The sequence below is a fragment of the Hydra viridissima genome, unplaced genomic scaffold (genome assembly GCF_058129835.1).
Source record: "Hydra viridissima isolate aposymbiotic clone 2 unplaced genomic scaffold, HvirCarnegie_v1 scaffold_7, whole genome shotgun sequence".
In the NCBI taxonomy this organism is placed as follows: domain Eukaryota; kingdom Metazoa; phylum Cnidaria; class Hydrozoa; order Anthoathecata; family Hydridae; genus Hydra; species Hydra viridissima.
Window position 1 is genome coordinate 7,197,157 of NW_028324306.1, and position 18,100 is coordinate 7,215,256.

An 18,100-nucleotide genomic window follows, 5' to 3' on the forward strand; every position below is an offset into this window, starting at 1 on the left:
CAAATAAGTTTTGTTTTATAAATTTTATTATTCAAATTAAATAATATTAACTATTAAACTAGTGTTTATGCACAAACACACAGAGTTTTTTTTTGTAATGGTGTTAGAAATCTTTACGTCAACATATTGAAGCAGCTAATTAAATATGAAAGCAAATAAATTTTTTTTGTAGTTTATTTTATTTTTGAGATCAGCACAGTTGCAGCGGAGACATTATTTGATGCTATTTTTAAAAATGTTTTTCAGTTATAAAGTATTAAAAAACTAATAATCTTTGTGTTCTTCAATATTTTATAATCTTAAAAAAAATCTGTTTTACTTAATTTTTTAATAAAGTATGCAGTTTATTGATTATACTGTAAGTTTTCTTGAGACTTGAAGTTACAATTGTTGGCAATTTTGAAAGATGGCATATGCCCAGATGAAAAAACTTTTATGACCTAGTAATATAATGTAATGTGATGTAAGGAATCTTAATTTTATTAAAGTAGCAGCAAGTATCCATAGGTTTGGTTGCACATTGGTTGAAACTTCATGATATTTTTTACAGTACATGGAATTATTGTAATGTAAGAATCTATTTTCTTTTTTTTATTTTTTTATTCACTTAAAAATGTTAATAGTTATTATTGTTGTTACAGGAGTATAGTTTAATCACATAATATTTACTCAATGTGGTTCTCAATTGCTAATGCTTGAAAAAGTTTTGCTTGCTACTAATTTCCAAGGAAAACTACACAAACTTTCATTAGAAACATTAGAATGTGACATAGTAGATAACATTCTCCAAATCTCAAAGGTAAATGGATTTAAACGTATTGTAACTACCCCTACTTGTGCATGGGCTGTCTGCGCAGACCAGAATATTTATTTCTGTGTATTAGAAACTGATCTTCCAATCAAGGTAGGAGAAAGTTGTTATGAGAATGAGAGGTGGTCAATGAGTTATGGATGGTCAGAAAAGTCAGTAAGTTGAATGTTCCTCTGTACAATATGTAATTTATTCTATTTGAGTTTATTATGTTTTTTTTTACTTAGCACTATCTTATATTATCTAATAATATCTTGAACTGTTTTGATCATCACCAATTAATTGCAGCAAATCAATAAAAAATCTGTTTTTATATTTTTAGCTACTTTTTTCAGATCGTTGGCATTGGAGTTCTAAAGATGGTAAAAATGAACGTAAGCCTGAATTGATAAATCTTCCTTCAGAAGACTGGTGTTGGGAAGGTAACTGGATTGTTGATAAATCAATCAACTGTGATTCAGAGGTTTTTATTTATTTATAAACTATAAAAGCATTTTTATTTTTTAATACACTGTTTTTTTATTTATTTCTGTTTTAAAAGTGATCATCTATTCTATGATGAAGTTGCTAAATTTTTTAAATAGATTTTAATTTTTTAAAAGCCCATTAAGAGTTACAAGTCATCATCATAATTTTCTGTAATCAATTGCATTCTTGTGGTGTGGTACATACTAGGGGTAACTTCTATTACCAGGAATAGTTTTTACTAGTTGAAACCTTTTATCAATGAATTTAAAAGCATCAAACAAAGTTTATACCCTTTTTGTGATCTTTATAAAGCAGATATATCAAAATGTTAAAATCTGATCTCTCCTGTTAAAATAGGACCTGCGATTGTAAACTAATCTCAAAAGAAAATCTTAAATGTGACTAATTAGGTTATCTTTAAATTTATGCAGTACTTTATAATAAATGATCAATCTAACATTAGTTAATAAACTAATTATGACTCATAGTTGAGAAGAAAATAGAATGGAAATCAGTTTATAAAGATTTGCACACCAGTTTTCTTTTACAGTATTATGTGACGTTTTTTTTTATACGCTTGTTAAAACTGAATTAACAAAAAAGTAAACTAGTGAACTTGTTTGTGGCATTAGTTGTAAAGAATTATTTTTCCTGTCAAAAGAAAAAAAGTGTTTCTTAATCGAGTATTATCACTTTTTTATGATAAAACAAATAATTTTTAATGCCCTAATTTTTTTTAAATTACTGTTTGTCATCTTAATAAATGAAAACCCTTGGTCTTCACAAAACATGTTCTCTAGTTTCAACATCAAAAGATTTAATTGAAGTAAAATCAGTTTTTATATCACAAAAAAAGTTATTTTCTTTACAATTCTAATTCTTATTAATGATTTTGTTTTTGATTAACTTAGATTTCTTTATATTGAATCAAGTTATTTTAAAAAATTCCATGTTTAATATTGATTGCAACAAGAAGAGTTTTTTTTGATAGCTCATAAAAGTAACTTGTGTCTCCGGAGAACATCGCTTAATTCCTCTAAGAACAAATTATGCTAACAGTTAATGCTAATCTGTGTTTTCAAAATTTAAAAATCAACTGATCAACTGAAGAAAAAAAAAATCTTTTTAGATGTGGTGTTTTTTTTTTTTACTTGAAGAAACATAGATGTTTTTTTTACTTGAAGATGTTTTTTTTTTATTTTTCTTTTTTTGATAATCTTAATGGGGCTGGATTATTAACTTAAATTTCAAAAACATCTCTAAAAAATTTTTATTTATTCTTTTTGTTTGACCCACAATTTTTTCATTTGAAAAAGAAAAAGAAATGAAGATTAAGTTCAATGTTACATTTACCTCTTCTTTTAGGGCTGGCAGTATGCCTTTGACTTTCCAGCAAAGTATCACAGTGAACCAGGAAAGATATCATTTGTTCGTCGAAGAAAATGGATTCGTTACCGAAAATTTATCTCTTATAATAAGTGGAGTGCTGTAAGTAAAATGTGGCTGATATTTTTTTGAATATTCTCTTGAGGAAGATTGTAATGTTTCAAATGATAAAAGTTTAAGATGTTAAAATTTAAAAAAGTTTTGAAATACTTTTAGAAACGTAAATTTTCAATTGGTTCACTGACCTATTTTAAATTTCTTTCAATTAGTTGACAGAAGGCTTTGTGGCTGAAAAGTCAGCAAAGAATATAACTGCGGTTAGTAATTTTAAATTTGTTTTAAATTTGGTTAAGTTTTAAAGATAAGTATTAAGAAAACATTTTAGTTTAAAATTTTTTTTTTTTTTTTTTTTTATAAATACAAATACATTCTACAATATAGTTTTGTAGAATATAAATAGTTTTTTGTTTAAAAAAAATAATTTTTTTTACAGGCAAACATTACAAAAGGTAGCATCCTTTTTATTAATAATAAATAGAAACATTTCTAAAATCTATTTTATTGCACTGTACACAATTATAGTTTTTAACCCAATTTTAAAAATTGCATAGATACCTGAAATTAATGCACCAGAAGATCTTTATCAAGATATAAGTGTAGGAGGTTTCCAATTACAAGGTCAGCAACCAGGATATCTAGCAGTGTGGGCAATCACCTTTTCTGGAAGAGTAAGCATTACTATTTGTTTAAAACTTATCTGTGCTTTTCATAAAATTGATTTATAATTTTTTAATTTTAATATGCAGTCAGGTCCCAAATACAACCCTTACAAAAAGTTAGATGGAAATTTGTTTAAGAAACCATGTTTTAGAAACCATGTTTTGCTTTAAAACATTTAAGGGTAAAGATTTGTTTTTTGAGGTGTGTTTCGCGGTATTCACTTTTTTTTATGAGAAAAATACTTTAGAGTACTTGACACAAGTTCTAACCATCTCACAAAACCTGTAAATATGTATTTAAAACCATTCTGAATAAAAATTTAACTTTTTTTCATTTAAGTGTAATTAAATTTTAATTTTAATCACTGGACCATTACCAATACCTGCAGATTTTGTGAATTAGCTTAACAATTATTTAAAATTAGCTAATAGAAATCATTCATATTAGTTATTTGAAATAAGCTTAATAGAAATCCTTTGTATTAATTATTTGAAATTAGTCGGATAAAAGTTTTCAGTTTGTACTTTAGGTACTTTATCGTGCTGGTATTACTAGAACGTGTCCACAAGGAGAGTTGTGGCTTGAAGTAAAATCAGATAATATTAATTTCTTACAAATTTCTGTGGGGCCAGATGGGCATTTATGGGGTTGTACCTGGGATGGTTATGCAGTGGTGCGGCAAGGTGTGTCGCACAAATGTCAAATAGGTTAGAAATTACTACTTTTAGGGTATTACTACAGGGAGCCTTATGTTATGCTGAAAGTTTGTTACATTAATTGAGTTAACAATACTTTTAAGATTACTTTTTACTGTTCTTTTTGCATTCTACAAATATTGATGCATGTAACCTGCCAATTTACCCATTAATGAACTAAATTTAATTGTATTAAAAAATGCAAATTAATTTAGTTGCAGTGTTTGTACCATATATACTGTTAAAGATTTAGAAATTATTCCTTTTTGAGCTTTGATCATAGCATCAAGGCATGATAAACTTCTTGCAGGTGTGCCGGATGTAATCAGCTAAGAGGTTGTCCTAAGACTAAGAAGAGGGAGTACCAGATTTCATCAAAGTTTGGGTATTTTTTAGTATCAGCCCCTGCTTGAATGTGAGCTTATATGGAGAAATTGGATAAGTTTAGGCTAAAATTTGGTTTTATTTTTGTGCCAGTCTTGAACCAAGTTTACTGTGTGACAGGGTGCTCCATTCTGCATGAAGACAATTTCTTTTTCACTATTAGAGCTGACTTGTATCCAAGGAATATCATATGATCAAAGAACTTTCTCTAGGTAATTTAACACACCTGAAGCCTGATGTTAGAAACACAGGTATTTTGAGGTCATTTGAAGCAGTCAAGCCAAAAGACCATAACCTGGTTAGGTTATTTTGTTTGACTAATTGTTTGATTATTATCAAAGATGTCCTCAAACTTCAAGGTAGAGATGTTCTTTCTCTTTGTTCTGCTGTTGTGGATCTGGTCAACAATAAAATACTTGTCATCTGAAAAGAAGATTGGCGGAGATTTTTTTTTAAAAATTCAAAGAGTCTTCTTACACTTATGAAGCCTCTGTTTCTTTAGATAAAGAGTAAGAAAAATTTTTTTTTTTTCTAGCTCAAGATTTGGGTTCAAAATGATTTTTGACAACCCTTCTGACAGTCTTCATGTACATATTCATGTCTCTGGCCATTTTAGCCTTAAGAGGGTCCCTCTTGATCCAAGCTTTAACTTTGATCATGAAAGGCTTGGTTACTTACTAAACATTTTTTGAATGTTTTAGACTACTGGATACATTTAATGCACAAGGTCATACCCCCTCAAAGGGTTTTGATTACTTTTTCCCTCTTACAGTTTTAGACTTTTAAGCAAAAGTTAATGTTTACATGCTGCAGAAATTGGTTGTAGGAACCAAAAAAATATTATTTTTTGAAATTAATATATCTATCAACCAACCTAATTATATAAATTATGATGGGTAAATTAGCACACTACATGCAATAAATGATTAAAAAAATGAAGTAAGAAAGATTTCTTTTTTATTATGAAAAAAGAATTTTAAAAGAGATTGAATTTATTGTGTGAGGTTTTTAACTCAGGTACATCTTGGAGGGAAGTAGATTGCCCAAAAGGTGAAGAATTTCAACAAGTGGCAGTGGGGAAGAATGTTGTGTGGGGTTTGTCTAAAAACAAAAAAGTATTCTCATTAATATTTTAATTTTTATTAAATATTTGTTAAATTTATTATTGTTCTCCAGGTTTTAGTTGATTTTTTGAAAAGAAGTTTACATCTATTTTATATTTGATTACTTTTGAATGATGCTTTGAAAAGTTTTTGAAGGAAAAGTTTGATTGTTTTTCTTTGTTTATTTTTTTCAAAGTTTTCTCATGGACTTTCCCAGGACAAAAAGTTCTATAATATTTCAAAAGCCTATTAATATACCTATTCTATATGAATATCAATTCTATATGAATACCAATTCTGTATGAGTTAAAGAAGTTCTATAAGTCTTTTATAGAATCCCAAAAGATTATAGAAATTCTATAAGATTTTCATAAAACATTTTGTCATTTTTAGACCATTTTTCACTTAAAATTCTCAAAATTGCAGAAGCAATAACTTGAAAGTTCAGTAAAAAAAGTTTTCAGATACTATTTTCTTATTACTTTGGTAAAAAAAAGCTTTTATTTTTGTTTCATTTACTTAAAAAAGTTAATTATTTTCTTTATAATTAATCTAACATTCAGCAAATATATATAAATACTGTTTTAATCACTATGAAATTCTGATGTGACTATTTAATGCAAAGATGGTGTTTGGTCAACATTGAGTTTATGAGCATTTATTTGCTTATTTTAACATGAAAATATCAAAATGTTCTCAGGAGCAATAAATATTCAATTTTTTATAGTTTTTTCTATCATTTCTTGATTTTTTGATTTCATTCCATACAAAATGGTAGAAAAAAATATTTTTGTCCTCTTTACGATTTTTTTTTTTTTTTTAAATAGGTCTAATAGATGACACAACTTTAATAGTTATCAAAATAGGTAAAGTGATCAACTATAATATAGCAGTAATGATTGGAAACAAACAACATAATGTAATATTGAAATTAGAGATTAGCTATTAAAAAGTCTACTTTTAATCAAACAAACTTAAGAATCCTAAGAAAAAACACTAACAGCCACATTGTAAAAAAAAAGTCACATGTTTAGATAAAAAATTTTTTAGCTTTTTAATTTGGAAAAAAATTTAAATCTTAATCCAGTAGGGATTTTAGAACTTGTGAGAAATATAAAGACTACAATATAAAATTCTCATGTTCCATCTTAACAATACTGTCCCCTAATGATGTATTTTGCACCTTTGGGACAAAGTAGCAAGACATACATATATTACATACATACATAACATAACATAACAGCATACTTAGTTGTTCTGACATTTCCTAAGACATCTCATTTTTTTAACTTTTTTTTTGCAGATATTTTTCAGAGGAGGATTGACTAACAAAAATGAAATTGGAGAGAAGTGGATTGAAATGATTGGAGTATTTTCTTTTGTTAATATTGGACCAAATAACCAGGTTTTTCATTTCATTTGTTAATAGTTTTTATTTTTAAATATAGAGAACAAAGTTACATAGTATTTATATAGATATAAGTAATATTTGAATAGATATAATAAAGTCAGTACATGGTTTAGCTTTACAATACTCAGGTATTTGCATTGAGCGAAGATGGTCATAATATATATGTTCGAACTAATGTTACACCTGATGAGCTAGTTGGTAGAGAATGGAAATTAATTAAATTTTCAACAAGTGGTAATTAAAATTATTTTTTTAGAAAACTATTACAGCTATGAAAATTATTACTGTAAATTATATTAAAACTGGTATAGAAACCAGCAGTCTGTTTGTATTTATCTATACTTTCCATGTGTATATCTGTGTATAAAATGACTTTTTACTTAAATATTAGCTTGATAAACAGACCTTGATATTGATAGAGTTGTTATAAACACTAACAAAGTATTTTTTTCAACTAGTGTTGAAACATGTAACAAGATTCAGAAAATATCTCTAGTTTTTGTGGCTAGTAATCCATTTTTCATAAAAAGATGATTTTAAAAAAATCTTCTAAAGGGCTACAAAGCAGATCAACTTTTAGGTCAACTTATACACAGGTGTACACCTTTTCTAAAATTTACATCAAATCTTGTTAATTCTTTATTATTTACATCAAATATTATTGAATATTACCTCTTTAGCTTCAACATGGAGGTCTTTTGACAGCGGTGCATGTAATATAGACAGTGCAGTTGTTGATAGCCTAAAAAGTGTCAATATTTCTCAAAGCTCTAGCATTTCCAGCTTAGCAACAGCTGGTGGGGACTGGAGAACAGATTTGTTGTATCAGTTAAATGAGAGGAATAGGAGAGAAATGTGCAATTTTGGTGAACTTGCTATCAATTATGTAAAGATTTGCTTTCTCGTTTTTCCAAGAGCTTTTTTTGACAAAATGTCTTGAAAACAGCCATTTAATAAACTAAGTCCATCATTTATTAATATCTTGTAAATGCAAAAATAAGGTAAACTGGGGTAACTTGGACACTTTTTGTTAAATAACTCACAGAACACATAAAACTTGTAACTTATTTAAAATGTATCTATAATAGGAATAGAGTTTGCAGTTTTTATTACAAGTGTCATTTTGCTTAATTATTGGGTATTTTCTTGAAATGTTTTCGCTAGTTCGATTGTGTTTATTAACTTGCTTAATTTGAACTTTAGCAAAAGTTCTGTTTCAGCTGTAATAAGCTACAAGTTTTCTTACAGTATTTGTCAATTTACAGCTGTCAATGCCATTTCTACATTATTTTTGTAACTGCCTGATTGTTTACAATATTGACATTTTTCAAAAATGGGGCAGCTTTGACATAGTATCAATGTTACCCCCAAATATCCCAAATGGTGATGAGCATTCGTTTCAACATTGCAAACCAGATATTGATTGGCTCTATAGGTTGGAGAATGTGAAGAAATGAGCTGATAAGATGAGTGTTTTAGCCACTCTCAGCAAACAGGATGTATGTATGCAATGATGTTCTTTAAACATAGTGCTAAAAACTCACACAAGCCAGTGGTAAACTTGACAAAATCCATGTACACCATAAAGATTTGCTGCTTAGTTGTTCATGAGTATCTGCTGATGTATGTGTTGTATAAAGGTAAACACCTACATAACAGATGATGTTCTGGTGGTCCTGAAGATATGTTCTATACATGTTCTGATTCTGGGTGGATGGAAGTGAGTAATTCATTGGTTGGTTCTTGAAGTTATGTTGCTGGAACTAGTAACCTAAATAGAACTAAACTGTTGATTTTTGATGGTTATAATTTGCACATATCTCCACAGATTTTCAAGCTCACAATACAAAATAACAGAGTTCTAGTGCTTACCAACTCATACAAACAGCATTCTGCAGCCACTTGATGTGGGTGTATTTAAGGCTGTGAAAAGTGTTTGGCAAAAATGCGCATTTACTTTGACAAGAGCTTTAATAGCAATGTGGATAAGCATTTCCTGGATTATTGAAGTGCATAAAGAATGCAGTACATCCTTTATAGTTAACTCCCTTAATGAATTTGAGGCTTGTGAAATGTACCCAATTAACAGAGAGAAAATTGCTAGCAACAAGACTTCCTCGTAGATGCCACTAACACATCAGAAAGAGTTAACTCTAAATGCTGACGAACATGTGCATGAAAATATTGAAGCCAAAGTTCAACTTCCATTTGTGTCAACAAACACAACACTAACTCTTACACATTTAAAGCAAATCTCTATCACATTTAAAGCAAACTACACCTCTAGATAAAAATGAAAAATGGGCACGTGTCAGGTGTTAGCTGAATGGCTTACCTAAGATGAGGTAAGAAGGTGAATGAGAGTAGAACAGGTACACAAATAAAAGAAGTATTTGAAGAAAGGTAAAAAGATCCTTATAGCTTTGAGGAAAAAACAACTTTGTTGAAAGTTGTTTTTTTAATGCTAGAAAGTAGAAGTGTAATTAGTAAATCAGGTAGCATCAGGTTTCAAGCAACGCAGCTTCTTCTGGTTGTAATCAACCAGAGAAAACGCCACTGCAACTTTCCATGCCTGGGGGAACATTGACATATTAAGTAGGTTTATAAAACTCTGTGTAGTGAGACTAATTATTGTTTTAAACAATCTAGAAATGCAAATGTAATCCAAAGATTCAACCATAGAAAAAAAAAACAATTTAATGATTTAATTTTTTTTTTTTTTTTGGCTGATAACTGTTTAAAAAATATGTCAAAGTTACCCCAGTTTACCTTATATTTAAAAAGAATGCAGATACATATTTGCTATGAGAGTATGATTTTTATGAAGATTTTGTTGTTTGTAATTTAAATGCTGCTTTCTGTTTCTTTATCTTTTTTCAAAGTGGTTATGATTCATGATGCTTACTAATTATCATAATGCCTATAAAATATAATGATGGTTCATATATAAAGTATCAAATAAAATATCATGATTAGGTTGATGATTTCATGATGCCTATAAAATATCATGATTAATGGTTGATGATTAATAAGCATTGTGATTATGAAGATTAGTGATAATAAGCATCACCATCATGGTGATGAATAAAGATTAATAAGCATCATGATGCTTGTTAATCATGATGTTAAGCATAGTGATGCATAATTATGTAATTATATAAGCTTATTAAACAATAGAAATTTTACTATCTTTTAAAATTTTTGTAAACTTTAAGGTTTAAATAATTTTCAAATTTTTGTTTGTTTTTTTTTTATTTTCAGAAGGACAAATCATGGAATAAAAAAGAGCAAGGTTACCTTCTCATTGATAGCAATGATTCCAATGTATGGATTAAATGTTCTCTTTTGTATAAACCAGATACTTTATCAGACAACAGTTCATATAACATTTTTATACACTATCAGCAAAAAAATGAAAGCCAAGAAATTCGGCTCCCTAAAAATATGATCAAATGTGCTCATCGTATTAAAGAATCATCCCACTTGAATTCATTTTCAATACAAACTCATGAAAATAATTATTTTGTGATAAGTCTAGAGACTGAGGCTTTACTTATTGAATGGTTGAGTTGCCTAAACTTCAGTTTGCATAATATACTTGATGTAAATATATGGTCCACATCAACATTAGGAGAGATTTTTGTATGTGCTGGTTCCCAACCTGATTTTTCTGATTTGCAAACCCAAAAATGGTTGTCAGTTCCAGGTCAGGTTTCAAGAGTTATATCCGGTGTGGATGGCATGATATGGGCTTTAGGAAATGATGGTCATGCTTACTCTTACAGCCCTAATCAATTATTTGAACAAAGACTTGTGGAAGAGCATTTTATTTATGAAAATAAAAGATGGAATCCTATAGAGGGTTATTCAGATAGGTAGAAACGTTTTCTACTGTTGCATAATAGTTTCAGAATTATTAAATAATGTTTAACATTTTGAATATTGCAGTATTTGAAATATTGATTTTCAAGTTAAATTTTAAGAGTAGTATTTACAATAGTTAAAATAGTATTTTTAATTTAATTACAATAATTGTAATTTGTTCTAATAACAATAATGATTAAATTTTATTTTAAACTCATTTTCTATTACATATTTATTTTTCTTGTATTTTTAAATTTAAGATTTTTACCAAGTGATCGTTGGCATTGGAGTGATGAAAGTGGAGTGTATGATTGTTCTAAAGATAAATACAGATTGCCCACAAAATCTAGTAAGTGGCTTAATGAATGGGAAATTGATTATAGTCATGAAGTAGATGAGATGGGTTGGCAGTATGCAGTTGATTTTCCAAGGTATATTGCAAGTTTAAGAGCAGGGGTTGGTGCTTAGTTTTTTTTATACCTTCTAAATTATTGTTTTAGCTTTTTTACAGTTATTTGATTGTCTTTAGGCATCTATTCAGCTTTTTTTGTTTTCTATTATAAATTATCTAGTAACATCTTAGATCATTGTTGTGTTTCAGTTTTAAGTAGTTGTCTTTTATTTTGTAGTTATCTTTTAGTTTTTATTTGTCTTACACTTTTTTACTTAACTCATCTACAGCCTTTGAGAACAGTTGTATGTTTTTCATTAGCTAAATACAATTCTTTGATTTCATTTTATCTGTTTGGGTCTATAATTTCTATCTTTTTGTTGTTACTTAATACATACTAATTAGTTTAGAATGTCTGCAGCATACCACAAGAACAAAAACAGTTTTTGCTATAGACAGAGTCTTAATGAGCAAACAATGAAAATGTAGTCTTGTTTTTTTTTTTTAATTTGAGTACGATATTTCGTTGTTGCATAAACCATCCTTTATTAATGTCCAAAAAATTTTCTTCTAACACATACAGATATTAATGATGATAAATTTTTTAGGCATTATCACTCTTACAAGGGAATAAATGACTATGTCAGGAGAAGAAGATGGAAAAGGTTTGCAGTTTTTAAAAATGTGACTTTAAACAGCCTGCTTTTCATAATTTTACTATATTTCACATTTGTTACTGGAAATGCATTCATTTCTAATGCATCAACAATGCATCATTATAGACTTTGCTTAATAACAACGCATGGTCCTTGGAAAGAAGTTCCAACTGATGCAACCATACGTGATCTTTCAATCAATATGCAGCAACTTAGTTGTTGCATATGGGCAGTTAGTTGTCATGGTGATGTTATGGTTAGATCTGGTATCACTAAGGAGAATCCTCAAGTGAGTGCTTTTCTTAAAATCCCAGAAAATCTTTTTAAAAAAAATTTTTTTAACGAATGTTTATTTCTTTAAATTAGTTTTGAATTTCTTGTGAATTGTTTTTATTACTTTTCAAGCAATAAATTTTTTTGTAATATATCTTAAATAAGTTTTGCATTAATAAAAAAGCCGTTCTGATCTTTAGGGTGATTCATGGCAAATAGTCCTTATAGACATACCAGCTGTATGCATATCAGTTGGGGTAAATAGCAAAGTTTGGTGTGTTGCAGAAGATGGATCATGTTTTTTTCGAGCTGGGTTCCATGAAAATTCTGCTCTTGGTAAGTAAGTTGTGAAATGTGACCCCTCTATAATTTGTGCAACGCTAAGTATGTTACAGTATATTACTTGCTAATTTATAAGCATTTAAAAAATAACTACTGCAGAATTTAAATAAATTTTTTAAATAAGTTTTTGTTTACCTGCAAATGGTATTTTCTATGGTACTTATTTATTCTTATCTATCTGGGATTGCAACTTTTTATTTACATTAAGATACTAACATTTAATTGATATATACTCTTGAATAGTCAAAAATTTATTGTTTGAAAAGTAATAAAAACAATTTACAAGAAATTCAAAACTAATTTAAAGAAATAAACATTCATTAAAAAAATTTTTTTAAAAAAGATTTTCTGGGATTATAGAAGAATCATTTTTCTAAAGAAAATTTGTTTTTGTTCCAAATTTAGCTATAACCTTCAGGAAATCAATTTTTGTGAAAAATTATTTTTGTTCACTTTGTCATATTTTTTGACCAAAAACAAGTTTTTGCTTAAATCTTCTGAATCATTCTAGTGAGAACCCAAACCTTCAATCTTCTGATTTATTCTAGTCAGAAACCAAATCTTCAATTTTCAACTATCTACAGCTTTTCAAACGTTTTGGGGATCATTAATTATATTGTAATACAGATTGTGTGTTACAATATAATTATGAAATGAAGAGAGACAGTAAATAAAACTTTCTTAACTAAATAAATTTGTGTTATATTTTACATTAATGAAATGTTTTGTAAAAACTTAGTTTTCCAACTTTGCCAGATTTTGCATCAAAAAATAATTTTGATGTGTCTTAATTCAAATCGCCAGCTTAGTTTGATTTAGTGACTATTTTTGTTCAAGTTGAAGTTTTTTAGGTACTCATTGGATTCATATATTAAAAGAAGGATTTATCATAAAAAGTATTTCGGCTGGAGCAACTGTGGTTGTTGTTCTGGATAATACAGGTATAGACACATTTTGCAATGACATCACTGCATATAGTTTTTAGGTTTTGGAAAGTTTTATAAGTTTTACATTCTTTTTCTCATTGTCAGCTTCAATGTACTATCGTGCAAATGTTTCAGAAATCTACCCAGAAGGAACAGCTTGGGTTAAGGTGTTGGATAACGTGACTTCAGTTTCTGTGAATCAAAATGACCAGGTAATTTCATCAGTAATTTCATATCTGATTGGCCTGCAGGGTTGTCACAGGTCCTAGGTAGTCTTTGATTTCATTATCGGTCCTGATTTTTTAAAGTTTCAAGCAGGAAATTGGTCCTGATATTTTAGAGTTTTGAGCAGAAAATATTTGAGCAGTGTAAAGTATGTTTACTCAATTTTAGCAGTTTTTCCTTTTTATGGTTTGGAAAAGTGACTAAAGTTCAAGGCCCAGTTTTGACCCAATTTTAACAAAATGATTCCATATTTTTAAGACGGTTCTTACAAATTAAATACATATTTTGAAGTGAATCCTTTTGAACTTTTTAGCCTAATTTATAAACTTTTTGTCACAAACATGTCTGCGAAAATAAGTGTCACTAAACTTAAATATAAAAAAAAATTGGGTTACCTAATTGAAATTTTTGTTGTTGAAAGTTTTAAGCCTTTTTTTAGAAATTAATTTAATAAAAAGTAGTAAATATACTATTTTTCTGCTCTAAAAATGCTTGAACTGAAATAGATAAACATATAGTTTAAAAACTGTTGCATTCTTGAAAGCAAACAAAGGGTTAATTAGTGTTTTTAAGAATTCTAACCATTTTTTTAAGAATTCTAGCCATTTTGGTTGATATTTTGTTGTGGCTTTCGCTGGATTAAGTTTATCTCTGTATTTTAAAATTCCAAAGTGTGTTAAACAGTAAATAGTTATATTATAAATAAACTGTAAATAATTATAAATAGTTGTGAAATATTCAAATAAATTTTTAAATGCTTTAAATAGAGTCGAAGTTAGAAGAAAGAGAAAATGTTATGCAGAACATTAAGCCAATTAAGTTTCTCAAAGTTCTGAAAGAAAGAAACATGTCCATAGAAAAGTTTAATATCGAGATATCGAGAAAAATTGAAAGGAGATCCCCATAAAAAATAGCTTGTTCGCCTAAATCAAAACTCTGACTTGAATTAAGCCGCGCTCTGAAACTTATGCGGTAAATTCGCATATGTTAAGTAAAATCAATCAACAATTTTCAAGAAATTTTAATGGAAAATAAATCTCAAATTACGGTAATGAACTGGGACTAAAAACGACTGCGGTAAAAATGCAAAGTGTTTCGATCAAAAAAATCACAAGTGGCTCGTTTTAGTTAAAACCAAGTTTCAATTATGAGTCTCGCACTCTGGCGCGTTGAGTTAAAAGCATTAACTATTTTTTTCAACTGATCATACAAAGTCTTCAGTTATACCATTCATCAACAAAATTCTTCCATTTACTTCTAATCAAATCAAAGAAGTCCATATGTTTAGCGACATGTTCAGTGACAATTTAAAACAAGGAGCTGTGATGAGCTTGTAGCTGTGATGATTATGTTGAGAGACATTCTAAGAAAAAAATCATATATATGCATACATACATACATACATACATACATACATACATACATACATACATACATACATACATACATACATACATACATACATACATACATACATACATACATACATACATTATCAATATCTGTATAGATAAAGATGTAGATATTTACAAGCGAAAAATTTACCTTCTTTCATTTATATGAAATTTGATAAAAGTTTTTAGTTAAAATTTAAAAATTTCGGAGACATTCTGGAGTTTTTTGTAAGGCATGCTATCGGAAAAATCTGCCCACCTTTTGCGGTGTGGTAAAGCTAGTTAACGATCGTTTTTTGGAAATTATTTTTTTGCGTGTGGTAGTGTTTGTATGATAGAACATTTTGGCAGAAAAAAATAATTAAAAATATTATTTAGTTTCAAAATGTCAACCGAGCAAACTAAACAAAGATTTTTGATTGTGGACAAACACTTAAAAAATCCAACTTTATTGAATAGAAAGTTGGCGAAATCATTAAAAATATCAAGAAGAACTGTAGATACTGTTCTTAAACGGTTTACAGAACAGAAAACTATTCTGAGAAAACAAGGAAGTGGTCGAAAAAAACGCACAGCAAATCCTAGAGCTCTCGAACGGTTGGAGACTTCATTGGAAGAACATCCTGATTGGTCTGATAGATATCGAGCGAAAAAACTGTCGCCATTTGTGTACAAAAAAATTGGAAACCTTCAGAGACTTGGATATCAAAGTTTTAAAGTAGTTAAAATGCCAAATCGAAACGATAAACAAAATTCAACCGCAAAGAGTCGAGCTCAAAAGTTGTATGACAACTTGTTAACAAAACATAATGGATGCATTTTGATGGATGACGAAAGTTATGTTAAAATGGATTTTAAACAAATTCCTGGGCAGTGCTACTATGCTTCTAAAATAAGAGGAAATGTAAGTGATAAATACAAGTATGTAATGACTGATAAATTTTCGAAGAAATTGATGATTTGGCAGGCACTTTGCTCTTGCGGCAAAAAATCGCCAATTCATGTTTGTTTGGGCACAATGAAATTTTCGGAATACGTGAAATGTTGTCTTTCTCGTATAAAACGACTAATTAAAGCTCATAGAAGTACTTCAGTATTGATTTGGCCAGATTTAGCCACAATATATTACTCAAAAGATGCTCAAATGTTTTCGATGATAATGGAGTGATGTTGGTTCCGAAAAAGATGAATCCTCCAAACTGCCCCGAATTACGTCCTATTGAAAAATATTGGGCCATCATAAAAAAGAAATTTAAATTAAGTGGAAAAACAGTAAAATCAGCTACAGATTTGAAGAAAAAATGGGATTACGCTTACAAAAATCACTCTGTCCAGAAACTTATGGGAGGCATCAAAAAGAAAGTCAGAGTTTTCTGTAAAACTTAATTATTTTTTTTTCCCTATTAATATGTAATCTTTACAGTCTTAATTTTTCAGAAATATATTGATTTAAATACATTTAAGCTTTCTTACATCCTTTTTTGATCAAGAAAGGTGGGCAGATTTTTCCGATAGCATGCCTTATAAAAGTCTTGAAGAGAAAAAAGTCTCGAAGTGCTTTAATTTTACATTTTTACTGTGGCAACCCTGGTTTAATTGAAGTTGCTGTATTTACTTTTTACATATTTATTTGATTTTCTGTTTGTTAAGATTGTTGTTGTCCAAAATGGCACTCTAAAAATTGTTGAGGGTCAAATTAATGGTCAATTCAAATTAACAGACGTGCTTATGGTAAGAAAACTACGTTTTTACGACTAAGAAATTCCAAAACAATGATAGTTTACTTGTATGTAAAAAATCTTTTAAAGTTTCTAAAATAATTACACAACATTTTGAATGCAAATTGTAAATGAAGTCATTGAAGAATAAATCTTATTGTTTTCAGTTTATTTCCGGGTTTTATAATTGTCATTTTTAAGTTGCTCGGCAATTTATCATGAATTTTTTCGTTTTGTTTGCTCAGAACGATTGGAACTCGGTATGCATTCGATCGATTCCAAAAATAAAAAGCGTAGACGACGATACAGACTACCGAACAGATTCGCCTTCTCATCTCAATAAGGAAATTACAACTCCAGCAAATAACGCTCTTGATAATACTTACGAAACTTACTCTGAAGAGACAACTGAAAGAATTGATCCGTACAGTGTTGATATTTACAGTTTTTACAAATCTGCAAAGTAAAGACTAAGTTTTACAATTTTGGATGAATCATTAATTTTGTATGCATCCTATAGGGAATTTCTTAGAATAAAATATTTTATACATTTTTGGTAACACCCTAGCTGTAGCTTCATGTCAGTAAAGGTGGTATTTTTAAATTTATTCTCCTTTCTGTGTAAATCCAACACTTTATTAAAATTAGAACTTTGAGAATTTATAGTCAAAAATCTAATTGTAGAGAAAAGATCCAAATCTGTAAGAATAAAGAAATATATTGTGGTATAGTAAAAAAAAATATTTCAAAGGATTGCTTCTGTTTTCTAATTGTTACAAGAGTAAAATGAACAATAGTTTTTTTGGTTAATAAAAACGTATTACATTTTCTATAAAAGTTTCCAAAATCACCATCAATAATCTAAATATGTTATTTTTAGTACTTTAACTTCAATCTCGAAGTGTACAATTTATTTTTAAAAAAAAAGCGTCATTTTTAAGCGACGTTTTCAGCCGCTGTTTGAAGTGGATGCTCGAAAAAATCAAAATAAAAAATTTTTAGTTTAAAAAAAATTAAAAATTGTTTAGGTTAAGAATCCGATAAAGTTTTTTCATCTTATTTGTCTAATAAAGAAAAATAAACAGCTTTATGAATAAAAATGCTTTTAATAAAAAAACATTCTTTGGATCATTTAATTCACAAAATTTTTTCTGCATTTTTTAAATAATTTAGTTAACCCTTTCCCATCCATTCCATTGCCATATGGTAACAAGTTATTCAAAATATCATAAATTTCGCGCTTATGAAAATTGGCTCTACAATTTTGTTTAAAAACTTTTGATTTTCATTTGTTTTTAACTAAATATTTTAATTTTTTATTGAAATTAAATAA

General features: G+C 28.5%; 1 protein-coding gene across 9 annotated transcripts; it reads left to right on the top strand.

Annotated features, from left to right (window-relative positions):
* Positions 1–182: 182 nt before the first annotated feature.
* On the top strand, positions 183–17,520 carry LOC145184094 (tectonin beta-propeller repeat-containing protein 1-like). 9 transcript variants are annotated; one of them, XM_090092437.1, is made up of 20 exons: positions 183–967; positions 1,134–1,274; positions 2,645–2,767; positions 2,935–2,982; positions 3,277–3,393; positions 3,915–4,092; positions 5,482–5,579; positions 6,871–6,972; positions 7,107–7,212; positions 7,659–7,864; positions 10,240–10,853; positions 11,103–11,273; positions 11,644–11,718; positions 11,842–11,898; positions 12,016–12,178; positions 12,363–12,498; positions 13,356–13,445; positions 13,536–13,642; positions 16,700–16,780; positions 17,013–17,520. In XM_090092437.1, exons 1-20 carry the CDS (start codon positions 692–694, stop codon positions 17,232–17,234), a joined length of 3,111 nt encoding a protein of 1,036 aa, XP_089948563.1. In that variant the 5' UTR covers positions 183–691; the 3' UTR covers positions 17,235–17,520. The 9 variants fall into 9 exon arrangements, 8 of the variants coding, with proteins under 8 accessions (XP_089948563.1, XP_089948564.1, XP_089948566.1 ...); XM_090092439.1 differs by having other exon boundaries at positions 640–967; positions 1,147–1,274; XR_016453960.1 differs by lacking the exon at positions 11,644–11,718 and having other exon boundaries at positions 13,016–13,445.
* Positions 17,521–18,100: the final 580 nt, after the last annotated feature.